This window comes from Oryx dammah, unplaced genomic scaffold (assembly GCF_014754425.2).
Source record: "Oryx dammah isolate SB20612 unplaced genomic scaffold, SCBI_Odam_1.1 HiC_scaffold_4, whole genome shotgun sequence".
Lineage (NCBI taxonomy): Eukaryota > Metazoa > Chordata > Mammalia > Artiodactyla > Bovidae > Oryx > Oryx dammah.
This window is the reverse complement of record NW_024070188.1, coordinates 17,560,954-17,580,283: the sequence shown is the minus strand read 5'-3', so window position 1 is coordinate 17,580,283 and position 19,330 is coordinate 17,560,954. Positions and strand designations below refer to the sequence as shown.

At 35.9% G+C, this 19,330-nt stretch overlaps 1 protein-coding gene across 2 annotated transcripts in view; it reads right to left on the bottom strand.

The window, feature by feature from the left end:
• Positions 1-10,795: 10,795 nt before the first annotated feature.
• TBC1D32 (TBC1 domain family member 32) overlaps positions 10,796-19,330 on the bottom strand; it is a 197,984-nt gene continuing 189,449 nt past the window's right edge. For both annotated transcript variants that reach the window (XM_040239024.1, XM_040239025.1), the window contains one exon: positions 10,796-12,759. In XM_040239024.1, the coding sequence (XP_040094958.1) occupies positions 12,640-12,759 (120 nt within the window). In that variant the 3' untranslated portion in view covers positions 10,796-12,639. The remainder of the gene's footprint in view (positions 12,760-19,330) is intronic.

The window sequence follows — 19,330 nt, the reverse complement described above, 5'->3', positions numbered from 1 at the left end:
TGAATATTCCAGAGAAGGCAATGGCACCCCACTCCAGTACTCTTCCCTGGAAAATCCCATGGACGAAGGAGCCTCGTAGGCTGCAGTCCATGGGGTCGCTAAGAGTCAGGCACAACTGAGTGACTTCACTTTCACTTTTCACTTTCATGCATTAGAGAAGGAAATGGCAACCCACTCCAGTATTCTTGCCTGGAGAATCCCAGGGACAGAGGAGCCTAATGGGCTGCCATCCATGGGGTCGCACAGAGTTGGACACGACTGAAGCGACTTAGCAGTAGCAGCAGCAGTGAATATTCAGGGTTCATTTCCTTTAGGATTGACTGGTTTGATTTACTTCTGTCCAAGCGACTCGCAAGAGTCTTCTCCAGCACCACAATTCAAAAGCATCAGTTCTTCGGTTCTCAGTCTACTTTATGGTCCAACTATCACACTGGTACATGACTACCAGAAAAACCATAGCTTTCATGAGGTGGACCTTTGTCGGCAAAGTGATGTGTCTACTTTTTGATATACTGCATAGGTTGTCTTTTCTTTTCTCCCAAGAAACAAGTGTCTTTTAATTTCATGGCTGCAGTCACCATCTGCAGTGATTTTGGAGGACCCCAAAATAAAATTTGTCACTCTTTCCACTTTTTCCCTACCTATTTTCTATGAAGTGATGGGACCGGATGCCATGATCTTAGTTTTTTAAATGTTGGTTTTAAGCTTTGTCACTCTTCTCTTTCACCCTCATCAAGAGGCTCCTTAGTTCCTCTTTGCTTTCTGCCATAAGGGTGGTATCATGTGCATATCTGAGATTGTTGATATTTCTCACAGCAATCTATGCCAGCTTGAGCCTTATCCAGCCTGGCATTTCGCATGATGTTCTTGGCATAGTACATCACTGAGGATGGTGACTGCAGCTGTAAAATCAGAAGATGATTGCTTCTTGGCAGGAAAGCTATGACAAACCTAGACAGTTTGTTGAAAAGCAGAGACATTACTCTGCTGACAAAGCTCCATATATTCAAGGCTATGGTTTTCCCAGTGGTCATGTATGGTTGTGAGAGCTGGACTATTAAGAAGGCAGAGTGCCAAATAATTGATGCCTTTAAACTGTGGTACTGGAGAAGACTCCTGAAAGTCCCTTGGACAGCCAGATCAAACTAGTAAATCTTAAGAGAAATAAACCCTGAATACTCATTGAAAGGACTGATGCTGAAGCTGAAGTTCAAGCATTTTGGTCATATGATGTGAAGAGCTGACTTATAGATTGCTGGGATAGATTGAGGGCAGACGGAGAAGAGAGTGTCAGAGGATGAGATGGCTTGATGGCATCAACAATTCAATGGACTTGAATTTGGGCAAACTTTAAGAGATGGTGAGTGACAGGGAGGCCTAGAGTGCTGCAGTTCATGGGGTAGCAAAGAGTTGAACATGACTGAGTGACTGAACAACAACACTCTTCATAGAAGTTAAATAAGCAGGGTGACAATATAAAGCCTTGATGTACTCCTTTCCCAATTTGGAACCAGTCAGTTGTTCTGGGTCTAGTTCTAACTTTTACTTCTTGACCTGCATACAGGTTTCTCAGGAGGCAGGTAAGATGGTTTGGTATTCCCATCTCTTTAAGAATTTTCCACAGTTTGTTGTGATCCACACGAAAGCTTTAGCCAAGTCAGTGAAACAGAAGTAGATGTTTTTCTGGAATTCTCTTGCTTTATGATCCAGTGGATGTTGGCAATTTGATCTCTGGTTCCTCTGCCTTTACTAAATCCAGTTTGTGCATCTGGAAGTTCTTGGTTCATGTACTGATGAAGCCTAGCTTGAAGGATTTCGAGCATTACTTTGTTGACATATGAAAAGAGTGCAATTGAACTTTGAACATTCTTTGGCATTGCCTTCTTCGGGATTGGAATGAAAACTTGATATTTTCTAGTCTTGTGGCCACTGCTGAGTTTTCCAAATTTGCTGGCATATTGAGTGCAGTACTTTCACAGCATCATCTTAGAGGTTTTCAAAGAGCTCAGCTGGAATTCCATCACCTCCACTAGCTTTGTTTGTAGTAATACTTCCTAAAGCCCCTTGACATCACACTGCAGGATGTCTGGCTCTAGGTGAGTGACCACACCATCATGGTTATCTGGGTCATTAAGACTTTTTTTGTATAGTTCTTCTGTATGTTCTTGCCACCTCTTCCTAACCTCTTCTGCTTCTGTCAGGTCCTTGATATTACTGTCCTTCATTGTGCCCATCTTTGCATGAAATATTTCTTTGGTATCTCCAATTTTCTTGAAGAGATCTCTAGCTTTGCCATTCTACTATTTTCCTCTATTTCTCTGCATTGTTCACATAAGAAGACTTTATCTCTCCTCACTATTCTCTGAAACTCTGCATTGAATTGTGTATTTCTTTCCCTTTCTCCTTTGCCTTTCACGTGTCTTTTCTCAGCTCTTTGTAAGGTCTCTCAGACAGCCACTTGCCTTGTTGCATCTCTTTATCTTTGGGATGGTTTTGGTCACTGTTGTCTGTACAATGTTATGAACCTCCATCCATCATTCTTCAGGCACTCTATCTACAAGATTTTGTAGTCTGGTGGAACACAATTCAAGTGCTTCTTAGAATCTCTCTACCAGGCTACAGTCTTCAGTGGTTCAAATAAAACTCTTTTCTATTCCTATTACAGATTGGTTTGCTGATTATTTTAATTGACATATCAATTATTTTTTACTCTTGAAAAGCAATTATATATTATGAATTTATTCACTTGAAAATATCAGTTCACATGGTTTACCTAGTCATACCATGTTATTTTGACCTCAGATCCCTCATTGCCTTTTTCTCAGTTATCTAATTTTTTTTCCCACCATGTTCTAAAGGTTAAGACTGGTCTAGCCATACTGATTGTGGTTAATTCTCAGTGGTTTAACACTGGGCAGTCAAAACATTTTACAAGTTAAAAAGTTTCAAGAATATCTGAGAGAGAAATTTGAGCCAAAAAAAAATTAAATTTATGCTGTGTATTTTGTTTCTTGATCTTTTGTTCTGCCACTAGAGACTTTTTCTTCATCTCTTTTATCCCCCTTCCATTCCTATAAGAACCCCTGCACCCTCCACCATATTGATGCTAACAACCTAATTTGTATTTTTCTGTATTTTTGTGTTCATATAACAATTCACACACACACACAGGTGTACACATATACACTTTGTTTAACAATGGAATAGGCTCATAGACATATTTTTGTGGGTTTTTTTTTTTTTTTTGGCATTCAAGAATACTTCTTGAGAATCTTTCAGTTTAGTTGATAGATCTCTAAGTCACTCATTTTAGTGGTACAATGTGTGGATGCACTTTTTAGTTAGCCCTTCTGTTGATGGACATCCAATTTGTTTCCAGTTTTTCATCATTAGAAACAATGCTGCCATAAATATCCTTGTACTAACGTCTTTCATATGGGTACCTTTATTCCTGTGAGAATCAGCTCCTAGCAGAGGAATTGCTGGGTCTGTAGGTATATGTATTTCTAATTTTACTAGGTGTTGCTGAATTGCTTTCCAGGACTTTGCTTCTCTGCCAACTATACACAAAAAGTATTGCTCTAGAGGTTTTCCTTCTTACCAAGTACAAAATTTTAAAGGTCTATCTCACTAAACTTCAAATGCTCAATATTTTAAAGGATGAATTATCAACAATATTGCTTTTCATTAAACATGGTTCAATATAAATTTTATGAACCCAAGCACTATAGTTTCTCTTAATTTTCCAAACTTATCTGCACTAGCAATTTAACCATCAGATTTAGAAAACAAAGGAGACTAAACAGATGTTCTTTTCTACTATTTTCCTGGATACCCAATATCCTTAAAACTCAATTTCCTGCCAAATTTACTTTAATGCTTTAAAATCTTGCCTTGCAGGATTCAAATAAAGAATTCGCTCCCCTTCCTACCTCTGTGCTTAACATGGTTTTCCTGTTGGTTAGGGATTTTGTTTAAACTGAAATTAAGGAGGATGGGAATAAGATGAGGCCACATAATAACATCTTAGTCATAATGAATTCTCAGTAAGGGATTCTAATAAGCAGCAGTTCTTCTGCTGTTGTCTACTGTTTTAATACAATCTTTCTTGTTTAATACCTGGGTATCATTTCTGAAGTGTCAGATGTCCATCAAGTACTGGCTAATTATAATTATAGACCAGATTCAAAAAGTATTCACTTATTTCACTGATACATCTATAAAAGAGTAGCTCAGGATTATAATATTCTCAAAACTAATCTTAAAATAATGTTTTAAACTAAAAATATGTGTATTCATAAAATAGGTCGTTTCCATGACTGCACAATAAAGGTATCATCTCTGTCACTATTCTACATTTATAACTCCTTTTTTTTTTTAATGAGAAATAACAAAAGGAGAATTGTACTTTAGTACTTAGTATGTCCATAACCCTTGTTGGTTTGTAATCTCATTTAACAAGTCTACTTGGAAAATGCCAGTGGAACCTGAGAATCACCACTTGAAACTTTTGGTCAGCAATCTGTACCTCACTATGGATTAAGCTGTAGTAATATGGCACATGGTATTACAGGAAAAGTTAGGCTAAGAAGTCACGTACCCTTGACTACACTGGAAGACATGAGGTCTACAAACATTCAGGTGCTGAGGTGACCTGGTTAGTTGTTTACAGTACCAAGGCCAGAGTACATGGTTATTGACATTCTATCCTAGTGTTCTTCACTGCACAATGTAATATGATTATATGTGAAGAAATTAAAGTTAGGCAAAGTTCTAGACTGTGAAATACAGAACAGAGGTGACTCAGGAGGAGAACTGATAGGATTAAATTTGTTGGTTCCCTTAGGAAAATTGATGGCAAATAAAGAGGTGGAAGGGTGATGGAGAAGAGATATTGATAACAAGTTTCCTAAGTGACAACTTTGTCCAGGGCCTATGCTGTAGACACATAGCATTTTAAATCAGTAGTAAGTCTATTGTCAAGACCCTCTCACAAAGTAAACGTGGTATGGATAGTTGCTTTCAAGGTTACATCCTTTCATCTTCTCTCCAAGGCTGTTTTACAACAGTCAAGAGGATTCTGTATAGGCTTTATTTTAGTTTTTGCTCTCATTAAGGACTCATAAACTTAATTACTCAATATTCCTTAAGAAACACAGTTTGAAATAATTACTTCATTAGAAAAATTTAGCAGTGCTCATTCAGACTCTCTTGAACAGATTCCTGTTCTGGAACTCCTAAAGGTTTTATTTATCCTTTTGTTCTGAATGTAAACCTCTTAACCTTCACATGGCTTGTAGAATTGCATTTCAAATACCAGTTAATGATAAATTTTTAAAAACCTACATGAGGTCACTTTGAAGGATGTTCCTTATTAGCATAACTGTGTGTGTGTGTGTGTGCTCAGTTGCTTTGCAATCCCATGGACTGTAGCCCACCATGCTCCTCTCTCCACGGAACTCTCCAGGCAAGAATACTGGAGGGAGTTATCATTTGCTCCTTCAGGGGAATCTTCCTGACCCAGGGATTGAATTCCCCTCTCTTGCCTCTCCTGCGCTGGCAGGCAGATTCTTAACTATTGGGCCACGTGGGAAGCCCTATTAGCATAAATCACAGCTTAAAAGTTCTACAGATGTGAACTACTGGTTCACATCTGTAGAACTTTTAAGCTGTGATTTATGGTACTATGTTGAGGTATATGCTATATGGTAAAAGAATGAAGAAAAAAATGGTCTTAAATAGTTTTAAGGACAGCATTTCATTCATAATGGATCAATAAAATTTGTTGAATAAATAAAATACAGTATGTTACTCTACTGCTGAAAAATTTTCAATATTACAGGAGAAAGTCTGAATTATTTGGCCAATCAAGCTTATCTTCCAGTACTTTTTCCCTTAAGCAAAACCTTCATTCTAACCAGAGCTCTCTACTGAAGTTCCATTGCTCCTTGCAGTCTCACTCTGTCCAGGCTGTTCCCTCCGCAGCTCCATCGCCTGTGCTCCCTGGTGCTTTACTTTACTCCCATCCCTTCAGATGAAAATCCTGCCCCTCCCACAATCAGCTGAAGGTATTTACTCCTCCCTCTAAATCTTCCTATCACCAATTAATTGCTCAAGATTTTAAAAATAGGAACTTGTACATTTGTCTTTTCTGTTGTATGAGTTTTATCCTTCTCAGTCATATTATAAGCATCTTGATGGTAGAGACTAATTGTCTTATATTTGATGTTGTAGACTCTCAAATACTCATCAGTTTGAAATGTATTTCATTATCAAACAATCCTATAATATGGAAGTCAATAATTTCCATGTATAGCACATGAGTTTAAATATTCATCACTGCTTATATTAATAAAAATAAGCAAGAATTTTCAAATGATTACACAATATGATCACAATTTTGTCCATACATAAAAATTATGTCACTTCATGATAAATATCGGATATATATACACACACACATATGTATTAATGTTAAAAGAGATTATATTTGGGTGGTAGAGTTGTAAAGATGAAATACGAATACAGGTACATTGAAAACAATAAATTACAAAACTACTTTTGACACTTAGTCCTTACATTTATTCTGTCTTTTCAGTGATGGTATTAGATGTATTTTGTTTATTCTTCTAGATTTGTCACTTCTACTTCCTGTTTTCTCTCTCTTTTTTTTTTTTTTTGCATTTTAATTCTTTGGGTAAAATTGGGCTTTCTGAAATCCTGGTGAGCCTAAGGATGTGTTGATGTTCAAGTATGCCTGAGCCCTGTTTCAGCTTTTTTCCCTAGGATGGACATGGAGTTTGGATCAAGAACCAGCAAAACCAAAGATTGTAAATATTTCTTTAACCAGAAGAACATGAATAGTTTGAGCAAGCTCTTCCTGAATAATGATATGCGTTCCAAGAATAAAATAATGGTAATAAAAGAAATTGAGCTTTTTGGAACCTTAGAACACATTTTGCTGATTCACTGGCAGATAACCTTCCCTTGTTATTAACTTAGCAGCCAAGAAAGTAGAAATAGGTTACAAATGCTTTAAAAATATAAAAAGAATAATATTCAATATACCTAACTCTGGTCAAATTTGAGTTCAAGGATGAGATTGATACCCTAAATGGCTGTATCTTTAGATGTCCCAGCCTTCATCTATAGAAACAAGGCTTCCTTGATAGTACAATTATTTGCTAGTCAGATGGTATCTAGAAAATTGTTTGCTAATTGCTAAAATATCAGTGAAGGGTATGATGGAACATTCTTAATTGTATTTGTGCTAGAAAATACATTCAGATTTTCAATATGAAATCTCATAAAAAACTATAAAATTAAGATTTTACCTATCTAGGGGCATCAAATATTCTGAAAGAGGAGCAGAAATGGGGAAACTCAAAGAAGAAGCTGGCAGGATATTTAATGCTAGATACAGTTAAAAAAAAAAAAAAATATATATATATATGATTTCAGTCACTTAACACAAGATTGATTTCTTCCTCAGGTCACTGTCCAATGTGGGCTGATAGGGAGGATTTTGCTCTTCAAAAATGTAAGCATCCAGGCTTCATGGGTACCAGGAAAGAGAAAAGAAAGCTCACCTGCTCCTTAGGCTTTGGTCTGCTCACTTAACACTAGTTAAGCTGATTAAGTGATCTGTAATATACTTAATCCAGGAAGAAGTAACTGATTAGTGAACTAGTTTCTGCTATATCCATCATCCATTCTAATGAATACTTTTCAAATCAAAATAATTTGATAGTAAAATACTAATTTGAAAACTTTTCTTTGAGAAAAATAAGAAAAATGTAGTTATGGAGATCATTTTGGTTTGGAGCATTTCAGTTTCCATTATTTGATGATTTCCAGTGAAACTGTAGTTAATTACATTTGATGTTGTAAGAGGAATGACTATATTTTAGAGATGCCTGAAAAAGATCAACTTTAACATTTTAAGAAAAGGCTAAATATTAAATGTGTTATTCAACAGAGAACAGCTGACACATATTATGGTAGCAGATAAATGCTTAAATCCTGGATTAGATGATCAAACAGCCAACATTTTAATAAGTCTCCCCCAATGTATCTCAAAAGCACTCTATTAGCAAACATGACAGTCCAATTATTTCTATGGTGCTTAGTATTTCATGGTGGCCCATTGCCAGTGGTAGAATACGGGGTGGGAAATGTTCCAGTGATGTTAACTCATTTTAAATGCTAAAATATTGCTAGCGCTGAAAATGCATGGTTTATGTGAGGCTAACTGCCTTGACCCTGGTTTAAACTCATCAATTAAGTAAATACATCAGCACCTACTTTAATGACTTTCTCTTAATATTCTGCTGAAAAAAATGTACGTAGGTTAATTTTGCTACAAAGAACATGTGAATAAATGTTTATGTCACAAAAAATGAAACATTTATCTATCACTGGAGAATATAAAACAACTCAGAAATATATCAATAATTCCATATACATTGATCTGGTCTGCACTGATAAATCTACAGTATAAAAAATTAACCTTTCAAAATAGGAAAGAAACATGGGAAAATTGAATAAACTACAATAAATGTCTCGTCTTGGACTGCACAGAACTTCTATTTTTTTCCTGCCATTTTTAAACTAGTAAGGAAAACATAAATAAGAAAATATAAAATTACTCCATGAAAAGTCTGAATGAGGGACAACGTTAGAACCGTACCTAACAGAGTGCTTGATCAACAGGAGGAATTTAATAAAGGTACACTGAATGACTAAATGAATGATTAAACAATAGAGCTGAAAGAGGATTGAACTCTGAAGGACAAGGCTCAGACTATGCTATCACTAGCTAGCCACATAGTAGCAAGTAAAATGTCCAACTCTTTGCGACCCCAGACTGTAGCACACCAGGCTTCCCTGTCCATCACCAACTCTCAGAGCTTGCTCAAACTCATATCCAATCAAATCAGTGATATCATCCAACAATCTCATCCTCTGTCATCCCCATCTCCTCCTGCCTTCAATCTTTCCCAGTATTAGGGTCTTTTCCAGTGAGTCAGTTCTTTACATTAGCTGGCCAAAGTTTTAGCTTCAGCATCAGTCCTTCTGATGAATATTCTGGACTGATTTCCTTTAGGATTGACTGGTTGGACCTCCTTGCAGTCCAAGGGACTCTCAAGAGTCTTCTCCAACACCACAGTTCAAAAGCATCAATTCTTCGGCACTCAGCTTTCTTTATAGTCCAACTCTCATAACCATACATGGCTACTGGAAAAACCATAGCTTTGACTATATGGACCTTTGTTGGCAAAGTAATGTCTCTGCTTTTTAATATGCTGTCTAGGTTGGTCATAGCTTTTCTTCCAAGGAGCAAGCGTCTTTTAATTTCATGGCTGCAGTCAACATCCACAGTGATTTTGGAGCCCAAGAAAATAAAGTCTCTCACTGTTTCCACTGTTTCCCCATCTATTTGCCATGAAGTCATGGGACTGGATGCCATGATCTTAGCTTTCTGAATGTTGAGTTTTAAGCCAACTTTTTCACTCTTCTCTTTCATTTTCATCAAGATCCTCTTTAGTTCTTCTTTGCTTTCTGCCATAAGGGTGGTGTCATCTGCATATCTGGAGTTGTTGATATTTCTCCCAGTAATCTTGATTCTAGATTGTGCTTCATCCAGCCTGGCATTTCACATGATGCATTCTGCATATAACTTAAATAAGCAGGATGACAATATATAGCCTTGATGTACTCCTTTCCTGATTTGGAACCAGTCTGTTTTTCCATGTCCAGTTCTAACTGTCGCTTCTTGGCTGCATACAGATTTCTCTAGAGGCAGGTAAGGTGGTCAGGTAGTCCCATCTCTTGAAGAATTTTCCAGTTTGTTGTGATACACACAGTCAAAGGCTTTGGCATAGTCAATAAAGCAGAAGTAGGTGTTTTTCTGGAACTCTCTTGCTTTTTTGATGATCCAACAGATGTTGGCAATTTATCTCTGGTTCCTCTGCCTTTTCTAAATCCAGTTTGATCATCTGGAATTTTGAGCATTACTTTTCCAGTGTGTGAGATGAATGCAATTGTGTGGTAGTTTGAACATTTCTTTGGCATTGCCCTTCTTTGAGATTGACAAAGAAAGGCAGTCCTGTGGCCACTGCTGAGTTTTCCAAATTTGCTGATATACTGAGTGCAGCACTTTCACAGCATCATATTTTAGGGTTTGAAATAGCTCCACTAAAATTCCATCAGCTTCACTAGCTTTGTTCATAGTGATGCTTCCTAAGACCCACTTGATTTCACATTCCAGTATGTCTGGCTCTAGGTGAGTGATCACACCATCATGGTTATCTGGGTCATGAAGATATTTTTTTGGATAGTTCTTCTGTGGATTCTTTCCACCTCTTCTTAATATCTTCTGCTTCTGTTATGTCCATACCATTTCTGTCCTTTACTGTGCCCATCTTGACATGAAATATTCCCTTGGTATCTCTAACTTTCTGGAAAAGATCTCTAGTCTTTCCCATTCTCTTGTTTTCCTCTATTTCTTTGTACTGAGGAAGGCTTTGCACTGATCACTGAGGAAGGCTTTCTTATCTCTCCTTGCTATTCTTTGGAACAGATATTTGAAGATGGATATAAGAACATTTACATTTTTCACAAATTTGTTTACATTGTAACAAAATATAATAAATCCTGTAAATATATAAGGTCCTCCTTCACAAATAAGTCCTAGGAACTTACTTTAATTAAAAATAAAATTGAGCCAAGACACTCTTTATTTCTAAAGAGTAATTTTAAAGTAAAAAAGGTACAAAAATAATTCACAATGGTAGTTATAAAATATACTGTTACTATTATTTCACCAATCTGCTGAGTCATTGTTCATAAGATATTTATCAAATAAAAACAAAAGCCCTCTGGCTCTAGCTGAAGTTGCTTTTGCAAAATGTAATTACAATCTAGATCTTAAGTTTCCGATCAAAACCACCTATGAATATTATAAAATTAAGTTATAGCTCCTTCTCCAATTGTATTTCCAATTACCATGTTAGGGCTTTTAAAAAGAAATAAAGCTGCAAGTTTCTCAAGACCAGTAACAGTATCTCAGGAACAGAATGGGAAGAAACATAAACATAATCATGTATTATTACAGGTTCTGTGGAACAGCTTTTCAAAATTAAGTTTAAAAGTAGACAAAACTTGGTGTTCTGAGTAACCTGGGGCTTTCTTCCTTAATTCATTTCAGCCAGAGCTAAAGTGAGCAATATGTCAAATTAACTTGCTCAATTTTCTTTTCTCAACTTTTAAAATGCCCTTTAGGAACATCATTACTGAGAAGCTATTGTTGGCATTTACTGCACAAAACTTGAGTCTAGAAGGTTGATACTGCAATAGCCTAAATATCACAAAACTGAGGAAAATTGTATGGTACCAGTTATTTCACTATACTAAAAGGAAAAATAGTCTGGAGATAAGCCATTTTTGGTTGAAAAGAAAAAAGGCTTTAGAATGGTTTTAATGGTTGATTTACATTTAAATATAAGCAATGAATACAAAATGACCTTTACTAATAATTTTAAAAACCTATTGAAATTGCCAACTGAAAAATTAGTATTTTTGTGTCTTATCTTTCACATATTAGATGTGATGGTTATAAGAAAAGAGACCCTAGCATATTGTATTAATCTCAATGGAGCAGAGCCTTGTATTTAAATAAAACAAAACACTGTGTTGGTCATTTAAAATAATTTACAAATCTATTCTCTTTAATGTTTTTAAGTTCATTACAAATCAAATCAAATCTATCACTAAGGAAGAAACTGCATAAAAAATGAGTGTTAAATGCATACCAGTATGAAATAATCAATCTATCTTTTAAAAGAACCATGTTGAGACTACATTTCACATGAAAAATTATAAATTGATATAGGTGTCAAAAGCAATTCCTAGAAAAACAATTATGCCTGACGAAAATAATTTTCCTACCACTTTCCGTGATAAATATGATTTGTTCCTCTATATGTAAAATAAACAGTTATGGTTTTGCCTATTTTCTTTTATATGTACAGACATAAAAACAAAGAAAGCAACTGTCTTGTCTCCATGGACTCTCTTTGGATGGTAGCTATCTACAGTAATGTTGCTATTGAAAGTAGCATACCCAAGTTCATTGAAAAAAATATATTAATCATCCTGGGAAGAAGGAACTGTAGGTTAAGGTTAACTCTTAAGCATAAAGAACTATAAGCAAGCTGGATTTGATTATAAAACCACCTTGTGTTAGTTGCTCAGTCATGTCCAACTCTTTGCAATCCGAAGGACTGTAGCCTGCCAGGCTTCTCTGCCCATAGAATTCTCCAGGCAAGAGTACTGGAATGGGCTGCCATTCCTGTCTCCAGGGGATCTTCCCAACCCAGGGACCAAACCTAGGTCTTCTGCATTGCAGGCAGATTTTTTACTGTTTGAGCCACCAGGGAAAGCCAAAACAACCTTACAAAAATGAATTCAATTCAATTGAGTGATACCTACTTGAATATATTATTATATTCAAAAACTCTCAGTACTGATCTATAGTATTGTGTATTCACAAAGCATATGTTGTTCTGGACACAGAAAATAATCAAATCCTTGTTTCCTTTAAAAATAAACATAAAAATAAATTGTGTGTCCCATGATCTATGTGCTTTGCACTCTAATGTTCCGCATGTCTCTCAGCAACACTGGTCCATAGTTTTGTTCCAAAATTTCCATGTATTCAAAGTAATCACTCACTCGAAACCCATGCAGTGCTTCTTCCTGTCAAAAGATATAAAGAGACGTTCATTTGCTCGGGTAAAGACACACAGTTCTAAGTTAATGGGTTTTAAACAGTTGATACATCATTTTATCTCAGCTATAGATGGGGGTTTTATGTTGCTAGTAAATGCTTTTTATTTAGTAAGCTATATATATGATAGCAAAAAATCATGTCCCTGTGATAACTAGATTGTCTGTTTTCAAAACCAAAACTGCTTTATAGCAAACAACAACAACAACAAAAAAAAACACTTAGATAATGAAACCTTCCTAATGTTTTAGATATAATAGTTCCAATTATAGAATGATTGCTTACATCTGTAATTAGTAAAGACTTTAAAACTTATCAAAGAACACTTAAAATATTACATGGAATATCTGTTCTACAGCTACGTTCATAAAATCTCCAGCAGTCTGCAATTCATAATGTTGGTATTATGCATATCTATACTAATTTGGAATTTAATGGCTAGTGTCCCAAATGTGGCACTCAAGAATGAAAAATAACAAAGCATCCATTTAGAATCTTATACACTTTTAGGAAATTTTAGGACTATTTTTATTTTAGTATCTCCAAATACTAGCTGTGGAATGCCAACCTTTCAAAGTAACAACAGAATTCTGCAAAAAGAAACTTGATCCTTGATTCAATGTAACATGTTAGAAATTTTGGATGTTATAAAAAATTTTGACAATTCATGGCTTTCTGGAGATAACAGCTTAAAGGCAAAAACTACTAACAATAAATACAAACAATTCAAAAGAGTTAAAGATAATATATTATCATATACCAAATACTGTGTTTAGAGACAAATGAGTTTGTAGATGAGAGACATAAATGTAGGGTACTAGGAAAACATCACAAATTCTCGGTACGAATGGATGTTTTTAGGGACTTCCCTGGTGGTCCAGTTATTAAGACTCCATATCTTCCAATGCAAGGGGTTAAGGGTTTGATCCCTGGTTGGGGAACTATGATCCCCAAAGCCACATGATACAGCCAAAAAAAGAATGCATGTTTTTAAAGGCCTCAGATGTCACTAGTGATGACTAGATTAGTAATAGTTCACAGATAACTTGGGAGAAGAGTATATTACTTGCCACATATTACCAAAAATCTGGATAATCATTGGTACCTTAAAAACAGAAGCATTCTTAGTGATCTATAAAACTGATATCGTAACTAAGAAAATTAAATGTTAAATTAGATGAATAAGATTATACCTTAAGAGTTAATACCTTCAAATGTAAAAATTTGAACTACTCTTAATTTTAAAATACTTGTGACATTACCCATTTCTTCATTCATTAACCTCATTCATTCCCTTACTGTATGTAAGGTTCTTGGTTATACAGTGAAGACCCAAAGATGAATGAGACAGGTCTCTGTTCTAAAACATTAACAGCTATTTATCATATATCATATTTCCAGTTTTATGTATAAGCAACTGAATCAAAAGGAAGATGTTCATCTTAAGAAGAGCAGAAATACTACATCTCTGTAAATTTCTCTATCAAACATATTTCATTTTTTTCTTTGGTGTAAAAGTAGGACTGAAGTAAGACTAATCTTGCTATTCAAGAATTCACTTTAACTGTTGTAGTCATGGAACTATTTAAATTATGTGTGATTTGACATTAATCACCCCTTCACTAAAACTATACCTAAGTTGGAAAAGAATTATAGTAATGTGTTATTCTAACTAGAAGAAAAAAAAAACTTAATGCCAAAAAAACTGTCTTTGTGCATATTTATGATTTTTAAAAGAATGCTTATTGTTCATTATATGTGAATTACAATAGGAAATGACCACATTTGAAAAATAGCGCTAATAATTCTTCCTGAGCAAAAGTAAGTAAAACCTACTTTAACATCTTTTAATTATTGCTCCACTTTAGTTTAAAAATAAAAACTACCTATGGAGAACCATAGCAATTACTTTGTTTAAAAATACCTTTTCCTTAAAACATGTTTTTTAAATTGTGGCTCCCATTTTAGACATTAATACTAAAATAAAGAGAAAATACTCTGATAACTATATTGAAGAGACAACCATAAAAATGGCAAATAAGGTTATTAAGGCCTTGTTTCATAAGAGAAATATAAAATATTAATTTTAAAAGAAATGTCTTTAAATTATATAGATTTAAAATTCACAGGCAAAATTAACTCTAAATAAAATTTCAGAACCTCTGAATTCCACTTTGTCTTTGAAGTGGAATATTTTCCATTTTATCCTACTGCTGCTGCTGTTGCTAAATTGCTTCAGTCATGTCCGACTCTGTGCAACCCTATAGATGGCAGCCCACCAGGCTCCCCGGTCCCTGGGATTCTCCAGGCAAGAACACTGGAGTGGGTTGCTATTTCCTTCTCCAATGCATGAAAGGGAAAAGTGAAAGTGAAGTCACTCTTCAAGACCCCATGGACTGCAGCCCACCAGGCTCCTCCATCCATGGGATTCTCCAGGCAAGAGTACTGGCTGCTGCTGCTGCTGCTGCTGCTGCTGCTGCTGCTGTTGCTGCTAAGTCGCTTCAGTCGTGTCCTACTCTGTGCGACCCCATAGATGGCAGCCCAACAGGCTCTGCCGTCCTTGGGATTCACCACTGGAGTGGGGTGCTATTGCCTTCTCCAATTTTATCCTAAATATTCTCTAATTGCCTTTTAGTGAATTACTTTTCTTTGTAATTATGACCACTTAGACTGCCAGCCAATCATTCAAGTTATAAAGGGGCCATTTCCTCAGAATACTGTTTTATTATCTTTTTATTTATAGACCTAAGTATATTGGACTGTGGATAAAAATAAGAATTCCCTTATTCTTTAAATAGGCAGACATATACGATTATACAAGGTAACATTATCACATTTTATACAGACAGTACTCTATTCAAGTTTTTTCTTTTTAATAAATTACTTCTGGGACAATTTATATCTTGGTTGGGGAGTTCATTTTGAACATATTGTGTTCTCTTTTTCTATGCAGTGGATTTTCAACTGAAGTGCCTTAAATGATTTGCTCTTTTCATTAATGTTGAGTTTCAAACGTTGAACCATGAAAAAAGTATTAAAAATTACCATCCTAAACCACAATGTTGTGTGTGTATTCAGTATTATACAATATGGCATATATGCAGCTTCCCTCTCTCCTTTGTACACAGAATCTAGTTTCAAGTATGTATCCACTGGTTTCCTTTTACTAGTGAGAGCATTTAATTAGAAAGCCCACTGAATTTAGGGTTGGTTTTTTTTTTTTTTTTAAAGTAAACAGACTAGTTAGGGATAGACTAGAAAGAGCATTGGAGAAGGCAATGGCAAGCCACTCCAGTACTCTTGCCTGGAAAATCCCACGGACGGAGGAGCATGGTAGGCTGCAGTCCATGGGGTCGCTAAGAGTCAAGCACGACTGAGCATATTCACTTTCAGTTTTCACTTTCATGCACTGGAGAAGGAAATGGCAACCCACTCCAGTGTTCTTGCCTGGAGAATCCCAGGGACGGGGGAGCCTGGTGGGCTGCCGTCTCTGGGGTCGCACAGAGTCGGACACGACTGAAGCGACTTAGCAGCAGCAGCAGCAGAAAGGGCATAGAATTTGGATTCAGACCAAAATGGTTTCAAACTCACCTGTGTGTGTTAGTTTTACCTGGGAAAGTTTACAGATTCTTTAAGCCTCAATTTTTTACTTGTATATATAGACAATAACAACATAAACTGTGTTTTCTAAACTCTTTACCGTGAACTAGAAAGCCTTATGTGATCTGATTCCTGCCTCATCCCTGACCATTCTTAATCCCTCAGCTTGTTTTGGCCACAGTGGTCATCTCAACACTTTATAAGTGGGCCAAGCCCATTCTTACCTCTGAGCGTTTACACTTGCCTTTCTTTTCATTTAGAAGGATTTTGCACAGAAGTCTTTGCATTGCTTTCCTTTTTCCTTTGCTTCATTCAGTCTCTGATTACCCACTCACAGCAGCCTTCACTAGACTCTATCTAAATAGCACTTATGAATCTGACTCTCTGACTGCCTTACCATGTTTGATTTCTTTATATTTAAGATCTATCAGTACCTGAGATATTATATATTCATTCACACATTGTTTATCTACTAGTAGAACTAGATGGGGAAAAAATGGCAACAATGACAGATTTTATTTTCTTGGTCTCCAAAATTACTGCAGACAGTGACTGCAGCCATGATTAAAAGATGCTTGATCTTAGGAAGAAAAGCTATTACAAACCTGGACAGCATATTAAAAAGCAGAGACATCACTTTGCCAACAAAGGTCCATATAGTCAAAGGAATAGTTTTTCCAGTAGTCCTGTATGGATGTGAGAGTTGGACCACAGAGAAGGCTGAGTGCCAAAGAACTGATGCTTCTGAACTGTGGTGTTGGAGAAGACTCTTGAGAGTTCCTTGGACAGCAAGGAGATTAAACCAGTCAATCCTAAAGGAAATCAACCCTGAATATTGGTTGGAAGGAGTGATGCTGAAGCTGAAGCTCCAATACTTTGAACACCTGATGTGAAGAGCTGTCTCACTGGAGAAGACTGGGAAAGATTGAAGGCAGGAAGGGAAGGGAATGACATAGGATGAGATGGTTGGATGACATCCCTGACTCAATGGATACGAGTTTGAGCAAACTTTGGGAGAGTGAAGGAGAGGGAAGCCTGATGTGCTGCAGTCCATGTAGTCACAAAGACTCAGACATGACTTCGTGCCTGAACAACAGTAATAAGTAAAACATTAAAGTCAATGTGGTAGGCCATGGCCTATCTTGTAACTAGAACGAGGCTTGGAACACAGATGCTGGACAGGGTCAATGAGTGAATGAGCAATCCTTTTGCCCAGTGCCTGTCATTCAATAAGCATTCACAGCGTCAACGGTGGTCATAATATTTTTGTTAAGCTACATTCTCTGAAATGATTGAGCTAGATTTTCTTGACTGCACTACAAATTTATAATATTAAGCATGGATGGGCTCACTAAAAGGAGGATGAACAGAGATGGAGAAACAAGTCACTAGTTTTTTTTTAAAGCACTTGCCATGTACCAGGTAATGTTGTACAAGTATTTCACAGATATCATCTCATTTCATTCCTCCACAACTCTAAGTGATAGGTAATATTTCATACTCAATTAACATATGAGAAAAACTAGACATATGGAGGTAAGCAACATGCCCAAACTTATACAGAGTGGCAGAATTTAACTTGAGGTGGGCTCAAATGATGTAAGGTGAAGGTAAAAAATCTAACTGAAAACCACAGTTGAATAACACACTGAACATGCTGCATCTGTTCCTTCAGATGGTGAATTATTTTTAATACTATAAACACTTCTGCCTTTTAAGAGCTTACTATACAATTAGTTTTTTTTTTTTTTTCTTCAGTCTGATCTCTATTTCTTATGCCAACATGTTCGAGTAACCACAGCTGCAAGTAGAAACAACAGAAAAACCCACTTGACAATTTACTGATGGGATGAAATTAATCTGATTTTTACATAATTATAAATTGATTTCTCTGTAATATGCAGGATTTACTTGAAGCATTTTAATTAAGTATTTTGAGTCTTCACAGCCTAATTTTCACTGGAAGGCAATCTTTTCCTAGCCTGGCATTTCAGTGATGTTTTTCCCCGGGTTGAATTCATAAACTAAAACCAAGATCACTGCCAGCCTATTAGCATGCAGAAAGCAATGACATATAGCTAGTCTGCCAAAACAGTGGGTCTTCTCAAATACCATCAAAGTAAGGCTACCTAAACTTGCTTTTGTGTGTGTCTGTATGTGTGTGTGGGGTCGGGGGGGGAATGCATGTGAGACAGAAAAAGAGATTCATTAAAAAACAAACCAACCCAACTTTAGATTTTCAAGTCTGAGATATTGAGAAAATTAATTTTGTTAAATGTTTTTGTTTCTGAAAGTTTGATGCCTACAGATTTTCTGAACTATCATCTGTCACAGAAAAATGTTAGGTTCAAGGACTAAGATTTTCAGCACATCTTTAGAAGTTGTCTTCTAGCTCAGCAGTAATTTATCTAATGCCACAGTGTGAGAATAATGCACTCAGCTGCTCTATTATCCAACCCACATTTTTGTTGTGTCTAAAAAGATACTGCAAAAAACTCAGACAATACCTTGCTGATAAACTTACACCCATGGCATTCATCTAATCTTTTAGTGGTTTAATCAAATTAGGAAATATAAACAAGTTATTCTGCTTGTTTTTTTTTTTTTAATTAGGTGAAACTTAGTTAAGAAATTCCAAGTCATCTTTTTTAATATACTGATCATGAAGAATTATTCAGGGAGTAACCATAAATTCAAGCACTGAGTCTAGACTCAATTACTTAATTTCAAATCTTGAGCCTAAACCAAAGTGAATACAGAATGAGTTGGTATTTTCTCTATACTATATGCTTCAGAGTACATTTTTATTCCTAAAGCTATGCTTCTATCATATCTCTTTCTGTCAATACATGAAATTAAAAACGAAAAGAATTTCATATTTTCAATTTTCTGGAATCATCTCATTTTCTCAAGTTTCTCAGGATAACTGATAATACTGTA